The following is a 23,796-nucleotide window of genomic DNA, read 5'->3' as shown; positions in this document are numbered from 1 at the left end:
GGCACCGAACGTAACTGAGACAGATGAGTTTTTAATTAATATTGATTTGTGAAGTTTAAAACAATAAGCCGGATACATACAACGTTATATACTATCTTTAAATTTAGCAGGCGTAGTTATGTACATTATAACCTGGCGGTACAGATTTAGATTTTTAACCGGCATCCACCCCCTCCCTCAAAACGTAATATTGCCAATCCCATTTCAATGTTATAGGGCATAATAGGACAATTAACTTTCTGGGAATTTACATGGTTTGTTTAGCGAATGTCTGCACGATATAGCAGCGCTACATTTCAAGAATTCAAAATATGGGAACCAAAGTTAGACAATATAGAAATCACTTTATTTAGTCATAGTACTAACAATGAAGGTTCTGCAACCCCCACGTCGACATGCTAAATGGTTGATTCCAGACTGGAACTGTCTATTATTTTTTTTATGGCGATGATTTTATCTACGAGTGCTGTTTCATTTGTTTTTAGCCTAAATGATTTTTTGTAAACCGTATATAAAGAAGGTGTCGCTTTAAAATTGACCATTAGGTTACCTTAATCAGGCGATATTTAATGGACTGCGAGTCTGTTTCTATATAGAACACCCCTGTCGTTGCTGGGAACTACTCCAGGCACTTCCTTGTTCAAAAGTTTTATTTAGGGGAAGGCTTGGGGGGGAAAGTTGGTCACCGGATTGGTTATTCCTTCGACGCTGCTGTCAGACAGTAAAGGCATGGATCAAAGCTTTTTGGCGTAACTACTGTGGCTGTCCCAGCTTTTCTCATGGCTCCAGTTGTTAGAGGGTGGCTAACGTTGCACTGAAAGAAAGAGGAAGATGTCCATGGCTAACATTAGCGAAGACATCAGGGTGAAGTTTCCCCTACATTCCGCAGTGTGGGAGAATGACTACAGGAAGCTGGAGCAGCTATTAACATCAACGCAGGTTGGTTAAAACCACTGGAGAAGTTGGTAACCTTGGCACCAATACTCAGCTAGCCGGACTAAGCCAGGAGTGAGCTGCTGAATTTCCGCAGGCAGGCAGTTAAAGAAGGCCAGTGGTGTTTACAGATGCTCCGCAGGCAGCCACATACACATGACACTGAGTAGCGCAGCTTTTTACGCATTTATAAGTTTGAAAGCTTTAAAAGACAAAAAAAACAGAAGTCTTCCGGTACAGACTGGTAGCTTGTTTCCAGTTAAAATGTAAGCTTCTGTCCCATTTCACTGGATTCCTCAAATACACTGATTAACAGACAGCAGTACGTGTTTTATCACTCGCATGCATAGATTTGTTGTTTATTTTGCACTACCTACAGTAACTCGGCATTGCTATTTAGCTTCAAAATGGAGAGATCCAGTAGCTCAAACAATAAGCAGTGTTAGGGATGGGTATTGATAAGAGTTTATTGATGCAAATGCCATTATTGATTTTCTTTATAGGTCAGATTGGTTTTCACTGTCAACTCACAGTTTCATTTTCACTGCTTGGACAAAGTGTAGGGGGAAATAAGCTTGCATGTGACTCAGGTGTGTAAAAAGTGCCGCTATCACGAGTCTGGTGTCACTGTTGTGCAATCTGCAACTTTTGGAAAAAACATGCCATGTGTCGTGAAAAGATTCGATGTTTTGGGGGGTTTATGATAATCCGATGAATAGTATAAGCTCCAGATTCCCATCCCTACGCCGATAATTACCTCAATACGTGCTTGAGAGTGTATTTTATTTACTTAAAATGGACAATGCAGTTTGACATAGTTCCAGTACAGAGCATGAAACTGATGTGCCGCACAAAGAGTTTATAGCTGTTCCTAATTTTCAGCCCTTGTTGGGCTTATACATCCAAACTATACAATTATTATGATTCCTCTGTACTGACTCCAGCAGTTTTATATCATTATTAGCCATGACCAAATTGCATGTTGTTGACTGCACTGGTTATAGTAATCGCTTGGAGGTTGTTATGTCAGCTCGGTAGTATTTAATCTAAACAGGCACCTTATTATTTTTCAGAATGACATCGAGGCTGTGGATCCCAGAGGCCGAACACCTCTGCACCTGGCTGTATCACTCGGGCACCTGGAGTCAGTGAGAATCCTGCTGAGACATGGCGGTCAAGTGACTAAAGAAAATGCCAATAATTGGACAGGTTTGTTACAAAGCTAGCTACATAACAGACAAGGAGGGCTAGGATTTGGATTGGTTTGTTGGTTCATTTTCGATCCCTGCTGTCTATAACCCTACCCGTCATCTGCTGTTGATGAGGTTTCTTGTAAATATACTTATCCAAGAATATCAACTCCTACCACAGCAGTAAAATGGTTTCTTTGGTCTTTAATTTCATTGCTGAGGTTTTTAATGGTTAATCGTTTCTCAGAGGAAACGGATGCTGTTGCATTAAAAGGTTTAGTGGTTTGTTTCTGCTTGACTTTCTATGGGCAGTGCTGCAGGAAGCAGTCAGCACAGGAGATCCAGAGATGGTTCAGTTAGTGCTTCAACGCAGAGACTACCTCAAAGCCTCCACTGCCCTGGGAGGAGTGCCTGAGCTGCTGTCAAAGATCCGAGTGGTGTGACTTCATATATTTTTCCCTTTTGCTTGTCATCATTTGTAAGTGTGCCTGGAAACATTTATAACAGTTCTTTTGCCCTTTCTAGTCTCCAGACTTCTATATGGAGATGAAATGGGAATTCACCAGTTGGAGTAAGTTCTTTTTTTTTTTGTGAGTGGAAATATATTTTTTTAAGTAGATTTTTAAAGTAGACAAGTGTATAAATAGTATTATGTTCATGCAAAAACAGCTAGTTTATCAGAAATCCAGTATGCAAAAGAGGGATGGTTTTAAAAGTTTTTTTTTATTTAAGGCAGCAGTCTATTTTTTAAAGATTGACACTTTTCCTGTGCGGCTTCATCAGGTCACACAGGAAAAACTACATACCTGCCTGATGGCAGGTGAAGTATTTGTTTGCTTAAGTGGTGTTTTTCACGTATGGATGCTTTTTGTTTCTGCATCCTGTTGTTTCGCAGTTCCTCTCGTGTCCCGGGTTTGTCCAAGTGATGTTTGCCGCATCTGGAAAAGCGGCGCCTCGCTGCGAGTGGATGTTACTCTTCTAGGCTTTGAGAACATGACCTGGATCAGAGGGCGTAGAAGCTACATCTTCAGAGGAGATGGCATGTGTTTACACTCCCTCACACAGACGAGTTTTCTTTGCTGCTGTTTTGATTAAAAGGGTCTAAGCGACTCCCTGTCTGCGTGTCTGCAGATTCATTTGCAGAGCTGATGGAGGTGAACCATGATGATGAAGTCGTGGACATCGAACGCTTCAACATATCCCAAGAAATGGAGGATGTGACGTTAGAGTCAATGCAGCCAGCTGAGCAGGAAGTTGCAAAAAGGTTGACGACTCCTATTGTCAACACCTACTTGGACACAAAGGATATTGCTTTTGAGAGGTAAGAGGCATTTATTCCTCCTTGTTCCTGTTTTTCCTCATGTCAGGAATGGATCTAAATCTGTTTGATAAGCTGCGACAGAACTCCAAAGCTATGCTACTTCACGAGAGTTGGCTTCTCATGGCATCTTGTTTCAGTGGAATTACTGCCTGAGCCAGGTTACTGTGTAACCCATTAGAGTTCATGATCACCACCTCTGATCTATGGATGACATTTCCAGTAGTATAAGATAATAAATACTTTGAGGCCTTACATGGAATATTCTTAAATTTTTCAAAATTAACACGTCAAACCAGAATCTAACATGTTAAAATAGCAGGGTAGATGATTCTCTATTATACAGTATATTGAGTTATTATGGAATTATTACATGAGATATTCAAGCTTTTTCTTGTCTGTCCTTCTGGAAACTGTAGCATCTAAATGCAATATTTATATTTATCTTTAGTACTTTTTTTTTGTTTATTCAACATCCAGCTAGAGGACATGTTATCACAATGATAACGACACAGGTGACAGACGGCATCTTACTTCAGCTATCCTTACATTAGTAGTTGCTGTTGCACTGTTGGATTGTGAATGTATTTGAATCTAAAGAACAACGATGAATCTCTTCTATTATGATGTTTTATGTTTTCTGGATATATACCAGTCTTTTGTTTTGTGTTTTTTCCTACAGGACTAAGTCTGGCATTTGGGGCTGGAGAGCTGATAAAACTGAAGTAGTCAATGGATTTGAAGCGAAGGTATAGAGAAGTTATAAATCAAACCAGAATGTGTTTATAAAATGTGCTGGTTTTATTACCTGACATTGTATTTTTGTCATTTTCTCAGGTTTTCAGTGTGAACAATGTAAATGTGGTAATCAGGACACGGACGGAGCATCTTACAGACGAGGAGAAAGCCAGGATAAAAAGTACAGTTTTTAAGTATTTCAGTGTATATATATATATTGTTTTTGTTTGCTTTTGGGGGGGGGGGGTTCAACATATAGTTTAAATGAACTGATCAGTGACAGCATTAATTATTAAGTATCCTTTGAAAGAAGCTCAACACAGCCGGGCTTTCTTTGTGTTAGCTGGCTCACAAAACCTAGAACCTAGTTGATGATAACGGATCTGTTAAGCCAGACTTTCTGCTTCAGGCTCTGCACAGACAAATAAAGCAGACATGGAAATTTCTTTAATTTGTCAGTGGATCAAAGTTGTATTTATTTTTTTTAAGTTTAATAAACATTTTTGGTGTTTGTTGTGTGTTCTAGCAGCTGCAATTCCTGCAGTGTAAAGGAGACTTATCAGCAGATTGGAAGCAGCATAAAAACATTTATACGTTTTCTGCATCGCCAAAACAATACAGTGGGGCAAAAAAGTATTTAGTCAGCCACCGATTGTGCAAGTTCCCCCACTTAAAATGATGACAGAGGTCAGTAATTTGCACCAGAGATACACTCCAACTGTGAGAGACAGAATGTGAAAAAAAAATCCATGAATTCACATGGTAGGATTTGTAAAGAATTTATTCGTAAATTAGGGTGGAAAATAAGTATTTGGTCACCTCAAATAAGGAAAATCTCTGGCTCTCACAGACCTGTAACGTCTTCTGTAAGAAGCTTTTCTGTCCCCCACTCGTTACCTGTATGAATGGCACCTGTTTGAACTCATCATCTGTATAAAAGACACCTGTCCACAGCCTCAAACAGTCAGACTCCAAACGCCGCCATGGCCAAGACCAAAGAGCTTTCGAAGGACACCAGGAAAAGTATTGTAGACATGCACCAGACTGGGAAGAGTGAATCTACAATAGGCAAGCAGCTTGGTGTGAAAAAATCAACTGTGGGAGCAATCATCAGAAAATGGAAGACATACAAGACCACTGATAATCTCCCTCGATCTGGGGCTCCACGCAAGATCTCATCCCGTGGGGTCAAAATGATCATGAGAACGGTGAGCAAAGATCCCAGAACCACACGGGGGGACCAGGTGAATGACCTGCAGAGAGCTGGGACCAAAGTAACAAAGGTCACCATCAGTAACAAAGGTCACCATCAGTAACACACTACAACGGCAGGGAATAAAATCCCGCAGTGCCAGACGTGTTCCGCTGCTGAAGCCAGTGCATGTCCAGGCCCGTCTGAAGTTTGCCAGAGAGCACATGGATGATACAGCAGAGGATTGGGAGAATGTCATGTGGTCAGATGAAACCAAAGTAGAACTTTTTGGTATAAACTCAACTCGTCGTGTTTGGAGGAAGAAGAATACTGAGTTGCATCCCAAGAACACCATACCTACTGTGAAGCATGGGGGTGGAAACATCATGCTATGGGGCTGTTTTTCTGCCAAGGGGACAGGACGACTGATCCGTGTTAAGGACAGAATGAATGGGGCCATGTATCGTGAGATTTTGAGCCAAAACCTCCTTCCATCAGTGAGAACTTTGAAGATGAAACGAGGCTGGGTCTTCCAACATGACAATGATCCAAAACACACCGCCCGGGCAACAAAGGAGTGGCTCCGTAAGAAGCATTTGAAAGTCCTGGAGTGGCCTAGCCAGTCTCCAGACCTCAACCCCATAGAAAATCTGTGGCGGGAGTTGAAAGTCCGTGTTGCTCGGCGACAGCCCCAAAACGTCACTGCTCTCGAGAAGATCTGCATGGAGGAATGGGCCAAAATACCAGCTACTGTGTGTGCAAACCTGGTAAAGACCTACAGTAAACGTTTGACCTCTGTTATTGCCAACAAAGGTTATGTTACAAAGTATTGAGTTGTATTTTTGTTATTGACCAAATACTTATTTTCCACCCTGATTTACGAATAAATTCTTTACAAATCCTACCATGTGGATTCATGGATTTTTTTTTTCACATTCTGTCTCTCACAGTTGAAGTGTACCTCTGGTGCAAATTACTGACCTCTGTCATCATTTTAAGTGGGGGAACTTGCACAATCGGTGGCTGACTAAATACTTTTTTGCCCCACTGTATATGCAAATTTTAAGGGACCTGCTGTGATTTTACAGCTTTGCTTCTTTCATTATATCAGTAAGGTAGGGCTTAATGACTTAACTTCCCCCATCCTCCCAGCAGAGAAAACAAGCTGTAAACAAGAGCACTCAGGGAGATCTCCTTCTGCAGGGCGAGGGCTACACTAAACTTCAATGTTTTATGATGTCTTTATTACAGCACACTGTTTTCAGCCTGTTATGGTGTCATTGTGACATCATAGCGTGTCGTATTTGGTTCATAGCTCCCTCCATTCCCTTTCATATGATGTTATTACTCTCATGATATATTCTAAGAGTATATATTTTGACAGGTTCCTTGGAATGCGTTTTTCACAGTGAACTTTAGCCTTTGGTGCTAAGAATGAAGGTGAAGCCAACCTAGGTACTTATGTGAAGTTTGAAGATGATCTATAAAAAATTGTGGGTAATATAAAGTTTTTACAATTAATTTTTCACACTTGGTGTGACCTTGACCTGATTTTTTTTTTTTTTTTTTTTTTTTTTTTTACCAAAATGATATCAGCTCAAGAAAAAGGTATCTTGATAAGAATGCTAACAAACACACACTAAAAAAGAACCAAATGCATACACCTACCCTTCGGGAGGAGAAAAAAGAATCAATGAAGTCGTGGTATATTTTAAACTGAAACTCTAAACATAACCTTTGCCCCACAAGATTATTCATTCAGCACAAGTTACCATAGTGATTTAGCCAGGTAAAACGAGAGCTGCTCTTGTCACACAAAAAACTCCAACTTTAAGCTTGACATAGCTCGCTAACCAATTGATCTCGCTTTGTAGCGCTCTAGTATTAATGTGGCTATTATTTTGCCTTGTATCGCTCACCTAAACACCAGCACCAACACTGGCAGGGTCGTCCTCTCTGACATGTATCCCTGACTGATTGAGGCAGATCCATGGATGCCCCATCCACTAACCCAAAGGACCCAAAGTGTCAGCGAAATAAAATAATAGTAATAATAAAGTTTAATTGTTGATGCCTTTCAAAACAACATGAAATCTGCTGCCAGTTCAAAATGTCAGGGAAGTGGTTTGAATGTTGTTATAGTCAACTTTTCTTTACACTCATAACAGAACTGAATCTGAGTGCTGATTGGCTGCTTTTCTTTTGTTTTTGTTCTTTCCAAAGGTGAAAGAAACATCCTGGAGTCTCTGCTGGGGACTGTGGAGCAGCACATAAATGCACAAGGAGTAAGTTGTTCCTTCAGCATTATTGTAAACGTGATACATTTTGTTGCCATGCACCTGCTTATTTTTTGCGACTTCATCATTCTGTAGGACCTGACTCTCGAATATGCAACTGCCAACAATCCCACTGCGATCACTCCAGAGGAATACTTTGATCCCGACTTTGACCTTGTGAAACGAGACATCGGCCGTCCTATTGAACTGAGCATTCGAACACAGAAGTAATTTCAAGCGTTCTAAACTCCAGTCCACTCATTTTCCTAGTTGTATTGTGGAATTTAATGTTTCACTTTATCTGCAATCTCCTCTCACGCAGATTCAAAGGAACATTGTGGATGAGTGAGGACCATCCCCTCTCCCTGGTGGAGCAGGTAACCCCCATTATCGACCTCATGGCTCGCACGAGTTCCCATTTTGCAAGACTACGAGACTTTGTAACCCTGAAATTCCCTCCTGGATTTCCTGTTAAAATAGGTATTTTGCAGTTTTATGATTTTTATTTATTGTTATTTTTTTTCACTAGAAATTTTGGATTTGCAGAAGCACTCTGATACCCTTTCTGTTGTCACTTTGGTATCTCATGTGGCCCTCTCTTTCAGAGATTCCCCTGTTTCATGTGCTTAATGCCAAGATTACCTTTGGTAGTGTAAATAAATGCAGCACTGAGGAGGAAGCGAACACATCAGCAGCAGCCACACCAACATCCACAGGAGACGATGAAGCAGCAGGTTGGAAAGCTGATGGTTTATCCAGAATATTTAAACACAAAACGCACGATTGTCATTTTAAACTGCTCAACTGCTGTTTTTTTTTTTATCCACCCTACCCAGCACCACCTCCTTTCCAGGTGTGTCCCTCGGTGTTTGAGGTACCTGCGAGTTATCACCGTCGCGGGGGAAGCCGCCACATGCCTGTGTCCAATAACGATGAGGAGCTCTTACAGTACGCCATCCATCAGAGTCTCCTGGAGTCTCGTCAAGGCACAGGCCAGGTCAGAGCAATCGTCACTGACACAAACTTCTTTTTCATGCAAATCTTTTCCCCCCCACATGCTGAAGACTGTAACTTCCCCTGGTGTTTGTGTGTTTGTAGGAGGGGCTCTGGGATCATGTTGATGGGGACTTCGCTGATGTAATGCCGATTAACCAGAGTGACAGGTAGGAACAGATTAACAGTGTTACAAGTAACTCTGTTACTGAATGTTTTAATAGAAGGTGCTTGCAGCTTAGGAGGCCTAGGGATTCACATGGTTGGTTTTGTAGTGTTTTTAGTCAAACTTTATCACATATTTATTCTGTGCACCTTAAGTCTGTTCAGTGTCCACCTGTGAGGATGATATTCTGCCTCGCTGCCTGTAAGCATCAGTAAAGGCAACAGGAAAAAAGGTGAATCTCAGTTTTATCCTGTTGACCTTCTAGGAGTATCCCAGAGGGGGTGCTGGTGGATTATAGAGACACCTCCAGCCCTCCCAGCTCTGCCTCTGCCTCTAGCCCTGATTCAGACCTGCGTCTAGCAATGGAGCTTTCTGCAAGAGCTCAAGAGGAAGAAGAGAGAATGAGGAAACAAGAGGAAGAGGAGCTGGAGAGGATATTGCAGCTTTCGCTCACAGAGAAATAAAGGGAATAAGAGGGAAATATAAATATTAATAATAATCATAATGATACAAATTCTGCTGATCCAGAAAGCAACCACCACACCTCAGTTTTCCTTCCTAACCACTCTCATCAACTATGCAACTGCAGATCTCTTTCTACAACAGATAATTCTTACACAGCCAAAATCAAACTGTCTGTATCCAATATTTTTCAAAAGGTATTTTGGTAAGAGTATACTCTTTTTTTTGTATATTTCTATCTCAGTATAGTGTCTCCATCGTCACGCTTCTTTCCTGGACTGTTTGAGATCATTCTGGATGGGTTCTACTTTTTATTTATTCAGTTTCTTTGTTTCAGTTCAGACTCACAGCAGCAACTTGCAGGTATTTCTGTCACTGTTGTCTCTGGTGAGGGTTGAGTCAGTGTAACGTGGTTCTGTGAACAAAAAAAGTTTGACTGACTGCTCAAAGGTGACTTCATATAGTGTCGGCACACAAATGTGATATTCGCGGCCCCGGCAAACAAACACAGCAGTGCTGTCATTGTAAAGTCTCCCTACATAGTCACTTGGTTGAGGATATTGGACTCACTGAAAAGCAGAAAACTCAGGGTTTGCAGTTTTGTTTTGTTTTTTTTCCTTTGCTTTGGAATAACTTTGTTAATCAGCTGTAAAATTGACAGAAGTTAGCCAGGTAAATGATTTTAATATGGTACCACTCTAGCATATCGTTCTATAAGAACACTATGCCAGTGTTAAGTTGGAAAGGTTTGTTGGGTTTGAGTCAGATGTTCATATGTAAATGTGTCTTCTTGTACTTTGTGAATGTACACTCTACAGATGGAGTAGAGCATGTTGCTTTGAAAGAAATTTGAAATTAGCCACATGGTGTAGTATCTCTTTGCAAAAAGGATAAAGGGGGGTGGTTGGCTTTCCTTTCCTGTCTTGAGCTTCTGGTGAAAATTGACTTCTTTTTTTTTTTTTTTTTTTTTGTAAATTCTCACTGAGCAACTTCACCTCAATTCAGAAATGCAATAGCAAAGACCAGTCTGTCTGTGGATTTATAATAGTCATGCAGCTGGGAAGCAGTAGTTCCAAAGGGCAGTCTACATTTTGTATCCACGAACAACTCAACACCTCTGTGCGGAAGAAGGAAAGCAGCACAGACCCTGAGGTCAAGCATGAGCGCCATACGTTGGGGTTTGATTTTTTTTTTTTTTTTTTTTCCTTTTCTTTTCTTCAGCATGTGCCAAGGATTGCTTCGCTCTGATAACACGTGGTGGAGCTGAAGCGTGGCAAAATTTATATGCAGTGCAACTCAGACTAAACTGTTTAAATGAGTTTCTTTAAAATTTTGTAGTTTGAAAAGCAAGGTGTCTCAGCTGTGTGATGCCGAGTAACACTCATTAACCACTGTCGATGATTTTTACTGACAACCAACCACTTTATCAGAGGTCTGCGCGACTGACTGCATCAGAAGCTTCAGCTGAACAGCTACTAACTGTAAAGATCAAGTTGCCAAACTGCTGAAAAGTCAAATTTGAAAATGGTAGCTTTAGTTAATTTAATGAAAATCTTTGCAGTGCGCCATTTGAGCTGTAAGGTTTTTTTATAATATGTTGAAAGTTTCAGAGAATGTGTCAGTTTTCAAAATGTTGTGAAATAAAAGCACTTTATTTCCATTACTGCATGCTTTTTTTTTTCTTTTTTTTTTTTTTAAATGTGGTGTGTGTGACCATGAATAGTTGCCTGTCTCTATGTGTGAACCCTGTGATGGACTGATGACCACACCGATGCTGCATCAGAGTGTGAGTTTTAGATAGAAAGTACTTGCATAGAAAAAGCATAGAAGTGCTTGTATGAATGAGTGAATGAGGCGAGCTGTATGAAAGTGCTTTGAGTGCGCACAGTAACAAAGCACTAAATAAGAACCAGTCCATTTACTGTTTGATTTTATCCTGCACATCAGGTTCAGTCATGACCAGATCAAAACAAAGACAGCAATGATAACTCGCTCTCACTTTTTAATCTCAAAGTTTAATGCTTGCAGAACTTTTGCTTTTCATCAAACAAAAAATACAACCAATCACAAAATTTCCAGCTTTGAAACCCAAATAAATAACACATGGTGCTCTCTTTTTATAAAATACAGGCCCAGATTACTACTTGTGTCATTAGGTGAGCATTTTAAATCAGTTTTGTCTCATTCTATATCCAAAAGCAATTTTACATAAACTAATATGCAGTGGAGCCAAAAAGCCTTAAAAATGAATCTGAATTTCAGAATATCTACCCCCTATTTGAAAATGATAACAGCTAATAGCAAATGATTCAAGGAGTTTCTTGTGATGTGTATCATCTTCAAGTAGTTCCTGCAAGCCTGGTGTGTTGGCTCCTTAGCAGTAATAATATTCTCCAAAACCAGAAGGGTGAAGGATGTCTCTGATGAAACCAGTGGTTCTCCTTGGTCAGGGTGGAGTCAACTCAGTACAAGTATCCATCTCCAGAGCACTTTGGGTTTAATGCACTGTTATCCTTCTCTCTCTCAGCATATACCCATGTGCTACTGACACAAATCTCGCATTTACACACCTACCCAACCCAAGAGACCACCGCTCCTCCTCTGAGACCAGACTAGACGTGGTTATTTCAACTGCACTTTTTATTCTTCTACTTTTTATTTACAAATGTCCTTATCTGTGATGGAGTTGCTTTTAAGTAACAGTGAACAGCGAGGTTTAGATGGAGCAATTTCTGGAAAGTTTTAATCTGCGATCTTTGTCTAGTCATAAAATGTGATTCAGTTTCTTTTGCCACTATCACCTGAAGATGACACAGGTGATAGTGGCAAAGCAGTTTTCTGCTGGAAACATGAGGCCCAGTCTCAGATGTTTGATCTTCACTGTATCTGTGTTCACTTTAAATTATATTAATAACTGACCTGAGATCAAGATAAATTAAAGACACTAAAGATACACTGATCAGGCATAGCATTATGGCCACCTGTCTAATACTGCGTTAGTCCTTCTTTTCCTACCAAAACAGCCTTGAACCATCAAAGCATGGACTCCACTAGCCCCCCTGAAGGTGCAATTTGAGCTACAGTAGCTCAAATTGCTGAAAATGTTGCATTGGGCCAAGTTGGCCAGCCGTTACTCTCAACGTACATCAGTGAGCCTCCATGCTTGGACCACTTCTGATAGAAACTGACCACCGTACACCGGGAAGAGCCCAAGAGACCCGCAATTCTGGAGATGTTCAGTAGAGTTGGCTATCACAAAGTGGCCCTCAAACTCACTCAAACACCTATGCTTGCACATTTTCCTGCTTCTAACACACCAAATTTGAGGACATAATGATTACTTGCACCCTAATATAGCCCACACTCACCAACAGGTGCCACGATGAAGACATAATCACTGTTATTCACCATCAGTGCTCACAAAGTTACGCCTGATCTGTGTTTATAAACTAACTGCGCACACTGGGCTTTTTGGCAGCTGCTTTTCCCTCCGTCGGTTCCCATCTGCACATGGTTACGGCAACAGAGCGGGTGTAACTTTGCAGACAGAACAGGATTGTCTCTCGGTTCATATGTCCTCCAGATTTCAGCGACGAGACAGCGGTTTGTAGACGCAGACAGCCATAATGATCATCAGCACCAGCACCACCGCCAGGACACTCCCCAGTGTGACTGTAAGGACAAAAACACAAGCACAGCCAATAAAAACAGACTAACGGGCAGACAAGCGCGACGGGTTAACTGGTTACACTGGTTTAAAGGTTTCTGTTGCAGTATATAGTTGTGGTCGCTGGAGACTAAAGAGAAATAAACACCTTGAACCTTACACCTGGATGTCGGGATCATTGAACGGCCCCTCCACAGGCCTCACATTTGTTCTCACCTAAATTCTGCTTCTGCAGGACCACATAAGCTCTCTCGGCCACCCTGTAGTCGTCGGGCTGAGCGATAACCAGCGCATTAAAGCACATTACTGCAGCTTGTGTGAGAAGATGCAGCATCTTAGCAGTGGAGGATGGAGGAGGATGATGAGGATGAGGATGACAGCGAGGGGTTTCTTCTTCCGCTATAGGATCTGGGTCCTAACGCCTTCGGATTATTGTATCGTGAAACTGTCCAGAACAAGGGTGTCAAACAAAAGGCCCGGGGTCCAGAATGGGCCCGGCAAAGAATTCAGCTGGACGTCTTGGAAAAGACGAAGGAGGGCATGCATTTTGGACTTTGAATTGTTTTTTAATACGTTTGAGAGCTTTTCATATTGATGAAGATCCTCCCCACAGTCTTTCCTATTCTGTTCCTTCAGTCTTTTCTCAGTCTTTTTATCTTTCACACGTAACGTAGGTGTCTACAGCTGTGTCCCCACCAACTCCCTCGCCCTTTGTTGCCTTGTGTGTGAACATATTGTCCCAGTCTCCCCTAGGCCCTATTCCCGAAAGTGGATTAAACTAACAACTCTGAGCTTGTTTTTAAAATTTTGAGTTTGATGAACACGCTTCGTGGAATACCCCTTTGACTGGTTACAGCTCAACTATGAGACTGAGAGATTATTCATCTCAGCCTAGTAAGCTGAGCTAACTGTAGACTCTCTCAGCAGCTCTGACACTGAAAGCTTCAGGATGGTGGAAATACAAAGTGTACAAACTCTTTTCTCTTCTCCGCAACATAAAACAGTCGTGTGGTGTCTCTCACACGCTCAGTTTCTGAAATATCAAAGAGCAAAGTAGGCTCGTTAGAAAGGTTGAGCTCCTTGAAGTTATATTTTAATATAATTACTCTGCGTGACTGGGGTATAATCTCATCGTTTATAGACAAGTGCACACCATTGCAAACTCGTACAGCTGCTGATTACATGCTAGAAAGGCATAATGAGTGTTAAGAAATGTCAGTCACGGTGACCTGAATGTAAAAAGAAGGCTTCCTGGATACATTTATCACAACAAGACAGCATTTCATAATAGCATGAAGCCAGAAATTGTATTGTAATGGAAGGCATTTAAAATCATAAAGTTATGACCTTAAGCTTAACACAAAAATATAAAAGGACTCATCATTATCAAATCATTATTGTGTGTTTTTTAAAGGTTTTTCAGTACGATGCAAAGTGTCTTCAGATAACGGCTGATATGACTTAGCAATATAGAAACCGAATTAAATTAAATTTTAGTTTAATCAGTGGAAAGTATTTTTTAATTCAGCAGTAAATTAGATGATCAGTCAGTCGAGCTGCTTAACAGTTAGACCTCCAAGTGTCATCAGACCATCTGCTGCAGTTAGGATCACCTCAGCCATCTGTGAATATCAGGGCTAGGCAAGTGAAAGGACCCTCTGGAAGGGGATGGAATCAGAAGTAAATGAGCTGGGGAGGTCGCCGCCTGAGGATTTAGGTTATTTTGGGAGTTTTAATTCCTTTTATTGTTAATACAAGTGTTTGAAGTTTTGCATTCTTTATTCTAGTAGATTACAAGCTTTATTTCTTGTGGCATCTTTGAGTGTTTGAGTCCATTTTTTTCTTATAATCCCCAGTGATAACTTTCAGTTTTTCATCCTGTGTTTTCTTTCATGTATTTGTTTCATGTATAATAGTAGTTTTGATCATCGTGGTTTCCCTATCTGTTTCTCTATGTTTATGTCTTTGTCCTGCAGTGTTCCCTCGTCTCTGACTTTATGTTCAGTCCTCATGTGTCCATGTTAACTATGTTTCCTGCTGTCGTATTTGTGAATATTCATGTATTTTTCAGCCTCCTTTGTTTACTTCCTGTTTAGTTTTAAGGTTTGTTATCTTTTGTCTCCTGTGTTGATTTTTCTTCTTGTCTTTAAACAAAAACCCAACAAATAGATGGCTCAGGAGATAACACGTGTTGCCTACTAGTCAGGAGGTTGGTGGTTTAGTCCTCAGCTTCTTTAGCCTACCTGTAGTCTTAGCTTAAAATGCTTATGCTAATCGGTGGTAGAAAAGTATAATACCCAGTATCAGTCCCTTTGTTGTTGAATCTCTTACAACTGTCAGATGTATTTTGTGTCACCACTGGTTAAATCAGCAACTAGAAACTACAGCCATGTACAATGGACACCTACAAGTCAGAGAAGAGTACAGTCAAGTCTAACTGCCTGCACATGTGATGAATGAATGTTATTCCTTTATTTCTATTATTCACCCCTTGTTAGAATTATTAGCATTAACTGGAGGGTTTAACAGTGTGTTCATGCAGTAATTCTTTCCATGTATACTGTTTCTAAAGCTGTCCATATCAAGCAGGGGAGAACCACCTATTTAGCGTTGCCTCTTTTATGTGTCTCCTGTGCTTGCCTGTTCTCTACTTCAATAGCAGTCACTGACACAAAAGGGCTTTGATCTGCACGTCCATCACCCAGCAGCTCATTGGGGAATCAAATGTTTCAAAACCACTTCCCACTCTCGTATATTTTCATACCTGTCAGCCTTGACGTGATGGAGCCGTGCTCAGATAAAACTCTGAAGGGTAGCGTTAGCGGAAATTGTACATGTGTGTGTGTCTGTGTCAGTGTGAGGGCCTGAGGAGATCAGAAGGTTTAAGCTGCTCTATTCGCCCGTATGTGGATGGATTGTGGATGTTGCAAATTAGCTTGTTAATTAGAATATCTAATAGAGGTGAACAATGACAGCCAACAGCCATTACAAAGACACGAAGATCATCATGTGGAAATTACAGTTCAGGAAAAGCACAGGGTGTTTGATATAAATAGTGGAATTTAACCGCCATAAATCTTATGCAGTGTTTTTCTTCCTTTTGTCACATTTAATCTGTTCAATTGAAAAGGAGTACAAACGATAAAATACGCCATTTATGCTATAATTCATTTACACACACATGTCTACAGAAACCACACCGAAGAGAACAGAAAGCACAGAACAATCATCAACCTCGGGCATCACATCGTTCCCTAATTGTAAATAAAGGTTAAAGCATTTCAGATAAGGTAACACTAAAACAGAGCTACTATTTATATGCAAAACACAAACAAACAAGCAAACAAACAAGCAAACAAACATTTGAACAGTCTCAAATTAGAAAGTGGAAACATTGTCTGGAGAGGCACAGAATCCATAGATATCAATACAACCTTTCCAATTTTTGCAAATACAGTATAGCATGTATTCAAATTAAGGCAAGACAGGCTATCTGGAGTTAAATGAAGCTATCAGACGAAGACCAGAAAATATTCAACAGTCTCATTTAAATTAATCATGAGATTCTTTTACATATTGTATTAGTGTCTACTTTAACTGTGAAACATACACTCACAGTTATGCTAAGAAGATTACACTTTTAACACGGTCTTTGTCTGAGAGTCTCATTTACCTCCACTGCAAACACTAGTAGGGAAAAAACAACTTTTTCAACTTTTACTTCTTCAAGCTGCTGCCTTTAAAATCCTATGCAAGCACTGTATTACAGACCTACTGTCTAAATACAAAATACATCAAATACACTGTAATACACTCTTTTGTTATTTACCTCAGGTTTTGGTTGTAAATAACACGAAATGACTCACTCAACCGAGATTAACTATGATAGCCTCACTGCTGCTACAACTGCAACACTGATGATCCCACTGTTAGTAAAGCTGAGCATGCAAAGCAACAACGTACATAAAATATAGAAATGTTCCCATGCAAATATTCCCATGTTCCTTGGCATCATCTATCTTTATAAGATGAAAAGAGACCACAGATTTTACCACTTAACTTGTACAACCACAAGAAAGCAAAACGAGAAAACTCTAAACTATCCTGGTGACGCAGGTCTGAATCGCTCTCTCTCTATCGTTTCTGTTTCTCTCTCTCTCTCTCACACACACACACACACACATAGGGCAGAGATATGAGTATTGCTATCTCAAATCCTCTCAAAATTAAAAATTTAGCAGCATTTACCTTTATACAGAGTGTACATACGCAGTGAGAGTTCAACACCATTAACTGGTAATCAGTCATAATGTTAGATCATGTTTAGGTTCAGCCATAAACAAACCTACAACTGTGGTTTTAATGGCAATCTAAAAGCACACAGAGATGTTTATCTCTCTATGGTACAGTGGCCATGTTGAGGTTCTCAGCGTGGATGTCTGGTATTGTCCTCTCGGGCCTCAGACACACGGCCAATCTCTGTGGAAAACAAGGGACCCGTGCAAACGAAGCAGAGGTTAGATTAGAAGAAAATGCATCAGAAACAGTTTCAGGACTTTGCACGCATCCACCGACCTGTTTGAGGGAACCAGGGGTCCACACCAGCTTGTAGACCATGTAGATCGGGACCCAAATGAAGGATGATAAGCCAACGATGTACCCGACTATGATGCTCCAGTCCGGGTACTTGTAATCAAACAGTGCGAGGGGTGGTGCTTTCAGCAGGGAGCTCACAATGATATACTGAGAAGATATGGGATACGCAGCATTTTCATATATGTTAATATATGACCTGTACTGAGTCCATTATTTAAAAATATGTAAAAGAAGTCTTATTGGTGTAGATTTCTAATTCTAAAATGTCATCAGGACAACAACCTTATAGGTGGATGCAAATAAGAGATTAGGGTATCAAACAGCATATGTCTGTGTGCATGCTAGAAAATATTTAAGGAAGCTACTTCACAGAGAGAAGAGTTTAATCTACAGAGGGGGCACTGAACTGTCTGCTCTCTTCAACTTTAAAGGCCACTGCTGAAGCTGTCTTTTGATCCTGCAATGAGCTTTCTCTCATATCCTTGTCTGCTACAGCTCACTGATCTCTGAGTGGCTTAACTGGATGATGCTCATTTGACCCAAAGAACTATGTGTTAAAGTATTTACAATGAGTGAAGATAACTAAAAGATCTTGTCGTTTTTATACAGCATAACCGCTGATGTTAAGACTGAACCTTTGGGTGTATCAGAGTATCTCTCACCGCCAGAAACGCAGGACTGATAGCAACCCAGCACACTTTCCAGAACAGTCCCGGGGCTTTCCCAAGCATAGCCTGAACGTCATTGCTAAATCGATGGATTCCTGAAATCAGCAAAAATAATACAATCCATTATAGGTCACCAACTTATACTGGTGATAAAAGAAACAGAAAACTAGTCAATAGATTTCTTCTTTTTTTCTTTTTTTCCTTTTTTTTTTTTTTTTTTACCATAGAACCAGGAAACTGCAATAGCCTCAAGGAAACCCACTGCAATAATTGAGCTTCCAACTCCAAACTCCTCCAGCAGCTTCACCACGTAGGCACCACCCTGCCAGTAAGATTTTACAATCATTGATCATCAGTCAGCACTCATTTCCCCTCATTTGAGCAGCAGACAGTAGATAGCACTACTCCAATTTGCTACAATGTATCCAGAGCATTAATTATAATTGAAGGTAATTGTTTTAAAATATTGAGGCGATGCTTTTTGCTCTCTCGGGTTTGATGAGGATATAAAACACGAGTAACTTACATTGGTAAGGGTGCTCAGAGAGCCTAAAAAACAGACAACCACCAAGCACAGAACAAAAAGTTCCCGTCTGTGATAGAACTGATCTGGATATTCATCCAACACAGCAGTGATGATCGCCTCCAGCCCTCCAAACTGAAGCACACAGAGACAGCTGTTATCATTAGAAACATGTAGAGAAGTGTAAGGATGTTTGAAGTTCATGAAATAAGAAATATTGGACTGAATTTATGAATTTGAATCTGTGGTAGTAATCATCATGCACTGAATACTTCTAGGTTTCTCATCTCGTACCGTGCTGTCCAGTCCCAGTGTGATCATCATCACAAAAAAGATGATCGCGAAAAAGGTCGAGCCCATCATGTTTGCAATGGCCTCTGGGTAGGTGATGAAGAGTAGGCTCGGTCCTTAAAAGCACAGAAATGAACATGAACAGATGGAAGTGAGTATCTGTAATTATAATAGTTATAATACATTTTATTTAAAACAATGTTTTACTGTTTTGCCTGCTGACCTTTGTCTCTGGCTACATCCTCAACCTCCACTTGCCTCATCTCTGCCATGTAGCCCAGCACCGTAAAGATGACGAAGCCCGACACAAAGCTGGTCAGACAGTTTACCAAGCTGGTCACGATGGCGTCGCTGCCGAGGAGGAAGCAGCGCAGTCATTGAACTTACTTATAGAAAAACACTTTCTTAAACAACAGGTCTGTTTGCAGACGGAGGCAGAAATGACATTTTCAGCATTTCACCTGGTTTTCTTTACAAATTTCTTAAAACTTTTTCTGAGACACTTAGCTCACACACACCCAACAAGCCGACAAGATACTGTTTGCTTATAAAGTATAGAATAAATAACTTACAATTAACAGATAATAAAGAATACATTAATTACACATGGCGAAATTAAAACTAGAATTTGCAGATTTGAGTTTTTTTTATTTTTTATTTTTTATTTGTTTATCAAGAGATTATGGAAACTTATATACATTGTATTGTATGCATCTTACATGACATATTTTCTCAAACATTTCTTTCCCAATCATTTGAACTTTTTCTTGTTAAACAAAAGAGAAATTAAAATACAAAAAACATATTTGAGTTTTAATTTGTATCACACTATGTTCAGCTTTTTAAAAAATTGGTTTATTTTTTTATTTTGGAAATTTATTGCTTAAAATTGTATCGGGCAATTTATCACATTTTTTTCTGAGGTAAAAGAAAATCACACCGTCGACGCAGAAGTCTCAAAAACTCAAATAGTATCAAATAGTGTATCAAATGTGACACGCTAGGCGTTACGGGGATAATGTTTCCAAAGCTTGTCGTTAAAATCAAACATAACGCTCAAAAGGAGATGTGATTTCACTCGTGCAATGGTTTCAGCATTTCACCCAGAGCATCGGTCTTTACTATTTAAGCCACAACCACAGTTTCAGACAATGACTCAGTGTCTCATATGTCAGCAGGCACTGAGGGATCTTACCGATAGCAGTTGTTTGTGAAAGAGTTGTAGCTTGAAAGAGCCAAGAGGACCCCGAACCCTGGGCCCAGAGAAAAGAATATCTGAGCAGCAGCGTCCACCCACACCTACAAAACACAGAGGCAAAAATGCTCTGGGATGCTGTAGATTATTATGGTATTTAAGAGTATTAAAATAAATTGTCACTGATTAAACACCATCTAATTTTTCTTGTTTTTTTTATTTTATTTTATTTTGCCAAGCAGAGATTGGTTGTGTCAGTGGTACAGTGGGTACACAGCTGTACGCAGGGAGATCTGAAGAGCAGCTCGCATTCGGCATTAAAAAGAAGAGGACAGCGTTGGATATCGGGGAGGGAGACAGAAAGGGAGGCTTTTGTTAATGGCAGAAAATCTAAACCAATTATGCATCTTATTATCCTGCTCTGTGGCTTATTTATGCATCTCATTTCATCTCATCCATATTCTCTTCTAACCAAAGCACTCACACATGTTTTGCAAACAACAGCAGCGAGCTAAGAAGGAAGATGAGAAGGCGCGATAGATAGAAAAGAAATACAGGCTGATTCTCAGGGGACTAGTGGGTAGAATTAAATGAATATTTGGAAGATCCAGCTGTGCTGCATGTCTGAGTGTCATCATTTTAACAAGTTAAATATGCATCAGGATTTCTCCTCAGTGTTGGTTAAAATTATCAAGAACATCAACTTATTTGAGTCATTTCACCAGGACCTGCTAAGTGTGAAAGTTCTAAGAGGTTATAAGCACTTTTTTCATATTAGCAAAAAAATGACCCTGCTATAGATAAAATGCTGCTCTAAAAAGTGGCTGCATTGATTCTTCTCACATCGGTGAAAATAAATTATTCTTTTATTTACTTAATTTTTACACATGTCAAATGAGACTACAGGTAACTGAAAACGTTTTCTCATAGAACAAGGGTTTTATGGATCGTTTAAATTAACAGCATTTGTTTGTTTCTTTTTAACTTTAACTAATAATATAATTTATAACAAACCAGCTGGTCCCCCAGCTTCAACTCACACTGGTCTCCAGCAGCTTTCCCCACTGTGGTTTGAGATAAAACACCACACCTCTCCAGGCTCCTGGCAGAGTGGCGCCTCGAATGAGCAGGATAAAAAGCACAATATAGGGCAATGTGGCGGTCACCCACACTACCTGGTGCAGAGGAAGGCGATATATCAGAGTCGGAAACAAAGGTGTAAGAGAACCAGAAATCTAAGATAAAATCTGTGATTCAAGCAAAGAACATCCATTGTTGTGGCAGTAAAGCGACAGCAAAAAACTACCTTCCCTGAAGTCTTCACGCCCTTCCACAGGCTGAAGTACACTATGGTGAAAATGAGAAAAAGGCAAAGCATCAGCTGCCAGCGAACCCCACCAACATCTCTCAGCCCAGATGACTTGTGGATCTCAAGAACATTCCTCCTGTTGAAACAAAACATGGAACATCACGTTTTCAGCAACACGATCATATTTCCCAAACAAAACCACCAGCTTGACTGTGTCAAGGATTCCCGCACAGCCGTGTACCTATGTGGTTTTTGCTACTCACACTTACATGCACTTACGTGTAAAATTCCTCTGCCGGAGACCTGGAGGCATTTGTCCAGGTGATGTTGTCCATGCCAAAATAGTTGGTGCAGTCGGGGGTGTTCCACACATTGTCGCAGTTAGTCCAAGGCAAGATGCTGGAGAACGAGGAATAGAAGTAGAAGAGGGCCCAGGCGATGATGGTGTTGTAGTAGAAGGACACATACAGAGCGATGATGCAGATGGCGTATCCTATACCTGAAACACACCAGAAGATGAAAAGAGCTTTGTAGCTGCAAATAACATGATATGAAATAACACAATATGTTTTGTCCGCACATGATCTGTCCAGCAGCTCAGGCCTCACCTTTGAAAATGGGACAGATGTGTTTCCATATTGATATGGCTCCGGTTCTGTGAAACTGTCCCAGTGCCAGCTCCATGTAGAAGAGCGGAACACCACCAAAGATGGCCATCAAAATGTAGGGAATAAGGAAAGCACCTGCATGGAGAGATGACATCTGAGGACATTTGTAAATGACACAAAACACTAACTTAAACCTGATTTTGGTTCCCATCCCAGCTTAAAGAGTGAATCTACATGATTTAAGTGAAACTGACTTAAGGCAAAGAAAGAATTGTCCACATAGACCTGTGATTCTTTTCCTAGTTTTTGTCCCCTGACCTAAAACTCTTATCTTAATATGAACTTGTTAAGCTCTTTTATTTTTTTGAAATTATAAACAAAGACCAAATGCATTTCAAAGACTTTTTAATTGAGTTTCTAACGGATGGATGCTCTCTTCAGCACCATGGACAGTTTCTGCTGTCATCTTTTTCGAGCAGAAACTGTGAGATCAAAATCATTTGAAGACAGAACAAGTTTTACAAACAAAGTCCGCACATCCTAACTTATGGATCGACCTGCTTTTAAACCTTTAGCCTACTTACCGCCACCGTTTTGATAACATATGTACGGAAACCTCCAAACATTCCCAAGGTCCACAGCAAAGCCAATCACAGACAGGAGAAAATCCATCTTTTTGCTCCATTTGTCTCGGGACTCCGTCTGCGTGATGACCGGCACCGGGACCGCGTTGTTGGTGCTATAGCCGGGGTTCGGGGAGCTGTGGTGGGTCAGACTGCCGGCCATGACCGCTGAGTCCTGTCGGGGCACCGGACTGTGAAAAGTCAGGCAGAGGAACAGCTCCTCAGAGAGGAGGATGCTTCTCCTGTGATGATGACAGGGTCGAGTGGGAGGAGTTGTTGGTGCTACACTTGGGGATACCTGTCAGTAGAAATCATTCCCTCACTTTTTAACCGTCTTTCAACTAAAACGTCCAGGATGATTTACAGACTCTAAAGCGACGATGCTAGAGTTGATCAATGCGATAACTCACTTTAAAGGCGAGAGGCCTGTTTTTGAACACGGTTGAATTTCACCAGCAGCAAAGACTGATGGGATTGCAGCTTTACTCACATTTTTTTTAAACTCCTTTCCCCTGAACGCATCATGATGTGCAGTAAAGTGAATGTTGAAGTTTCGCTGTGTAAGTCATCTCTTGCACATCACACCATCTAAATTCAAAACTCTGCAACCTCATATTTTCTCTTTTTATCAATATGAACTAGAATTTGTTGTCGCCTGAAACTCAAACTTTAGAATATAAAGACTGAATTTGGATGAATTGGTACATTATGATCCTCATTTTCTGGGAATATCAGTGTCTTTATTTTTGCAAAAAAAAAGGCCAAGGAAAATTGATTTCAACATCTTATAGCTGAAACATGAGTGAAAGATTAAATCAAACAACAGGCTCTGACACAGTGTTACAGTAATTTTAACTAGTGTGCAATCGGTCAGTTTGAACTTCCACAGATTTAATACAGAAAGCCATAAACAGCACCTTGGACCATCTTGGTTTGCTGGTCCTGTGGCATCACATAGTTTGGTGAAGACAGCAAAATAGAATCACAGTAGCTTAACTGCACTGATTAGGGAAACCTAATAAAATGAATTTGTAATCAAATCTACCGC

General features: G+C 40.4%; 2 protein-coding genes across 2 annotated transcripts; one reads left to right on the top strand and one right to left on the bottom strand.

Annotated features, from left to right (window-relative positions):
• Positions 1-452: 452 nt before the first annotated feature.
• Positions 453-10,931, top strand: ankrd13a (ankyrin repeat domain 13A). Its single transcript, XM_040019140.1, has 15 exons — positions 453-939; positions 2,007-2,142; positions 2,436-2,560; positions 2,649-2,694; positions 3,019-3,162; positions 3,255-3,444; positions 4,124-4,190; positions 4,279-4,360; positions 7,595-7,656; positions 7,744-7,874; positions 7,970-8,127; positions 8,253-8,381; positions 8,484-8,644; positions 8,746-8,810; positions 9,072-10,931. Exons 1-15 carry the CDS (start codon positions 832-834, stop codon positions 9,268-9,270), a joined length of 1,803 nt encoding a protein of 600 aa, XP_039875074.1. The 5' UTR covers positions 453-831; the 3' UTR covers positions 9,271-10,931.
• A 4,805-nt stretch (positions 10,932-15,736) lies between these two features.
• On the bottom strand, positions 15,737-23,017 carry slc6a4b (solute carrier family 6 member 4b). Its single transcript, XM_040019222.1, has 13 exons — positions 22,710-23,017; positions 22,126-22,260; positions 21,797-22,016; positions 21,515-21,653; positions 21,249-21,383; positions 20,209-20,312; positions 19,237-19,364; positions 19,017-19,129; positions 18,726-18,857; positions 18,422-18,521; positions 18,194-18,294; positions 17,511-17,678; positions 15,737-17,414 (listed from the first exon to the last, which is right to left on the bottom strand). The coding sequence occupies exons 1-13, from the start codon at positions 22,909-22,911 to the stop codon at positions 17,334-17,336; spliced, it is 1,758 nt and encodes a 585-aa protein (XP_039875156.1). The 5' UTR covers positions 22,912-23,017; the 3' UTR covers positions 15,737-17,333.
• Positions 23,018-23,796: the final 779 nt, after the last annotated feature.

The sequence above is a fragment of the Simochromis diagramma genome, unplaced genomic scaffold (genome assembly GCF_900408965.1).
Source record: "Simochromis diagramma unplaced genomic scaffold, fSimDia1.1 OVJJ01000822.1, whole genome shotgun sequence".
In the NCBI taxonomy this organism is placed as follows: Eukaryota; Metazoa; Chordata; class Actinopteri; order Cichliformes; family Cichlidae; genus Simochromis; species Simochromis diagramma.
This window is presented reverse-complemented; position numbering and strand designations above follow the sequence as displayed.

Coding starts and splice junctions, on each gene's coding strand:
- slc6a4b (XM_040019222.1), bottom strand. CDS start 22,911: ATGGCCGGCAGTCTGACCCACCACAGCTCCCCGAACCCCGGCTATAGC. Junction 20,313..21,248: donor GAAAGCTGCTGGAGACCAGT/GTGAGTTGAAGC, acceptor TGTGTTTTGTAG/GTGTGGGTGGACGCTGCTGC. Junction 19,130..19,236: donor GGATGTAGCCAGAGACAAAG/GTCAGCAGGCAA, acceptor TGTGCTTTTAAG/GACCGAGCCTACTCTTCATC.
- ankrd13a (XM_040019140.1), top strand. CDS start 832: ATGTCCATGGCTAACATTAGCGAAGACATCAGGGTGAAGTTTCCCCTA. Junction 3,163..3,254: donor CTACATCTTCAGAGGAGATG/GCATGTGTTTAC, acceptor GCGTGTCTGCAG/ATTCATTTGCAGAGCTGATG. Junction 8,128..8,252: donor TGGATTTCCTGTTAAAATAG/GTATTTTGCAGT, acceptor CCTCTCTTTCAG/AGATTCCCCTGTTTCATGTG.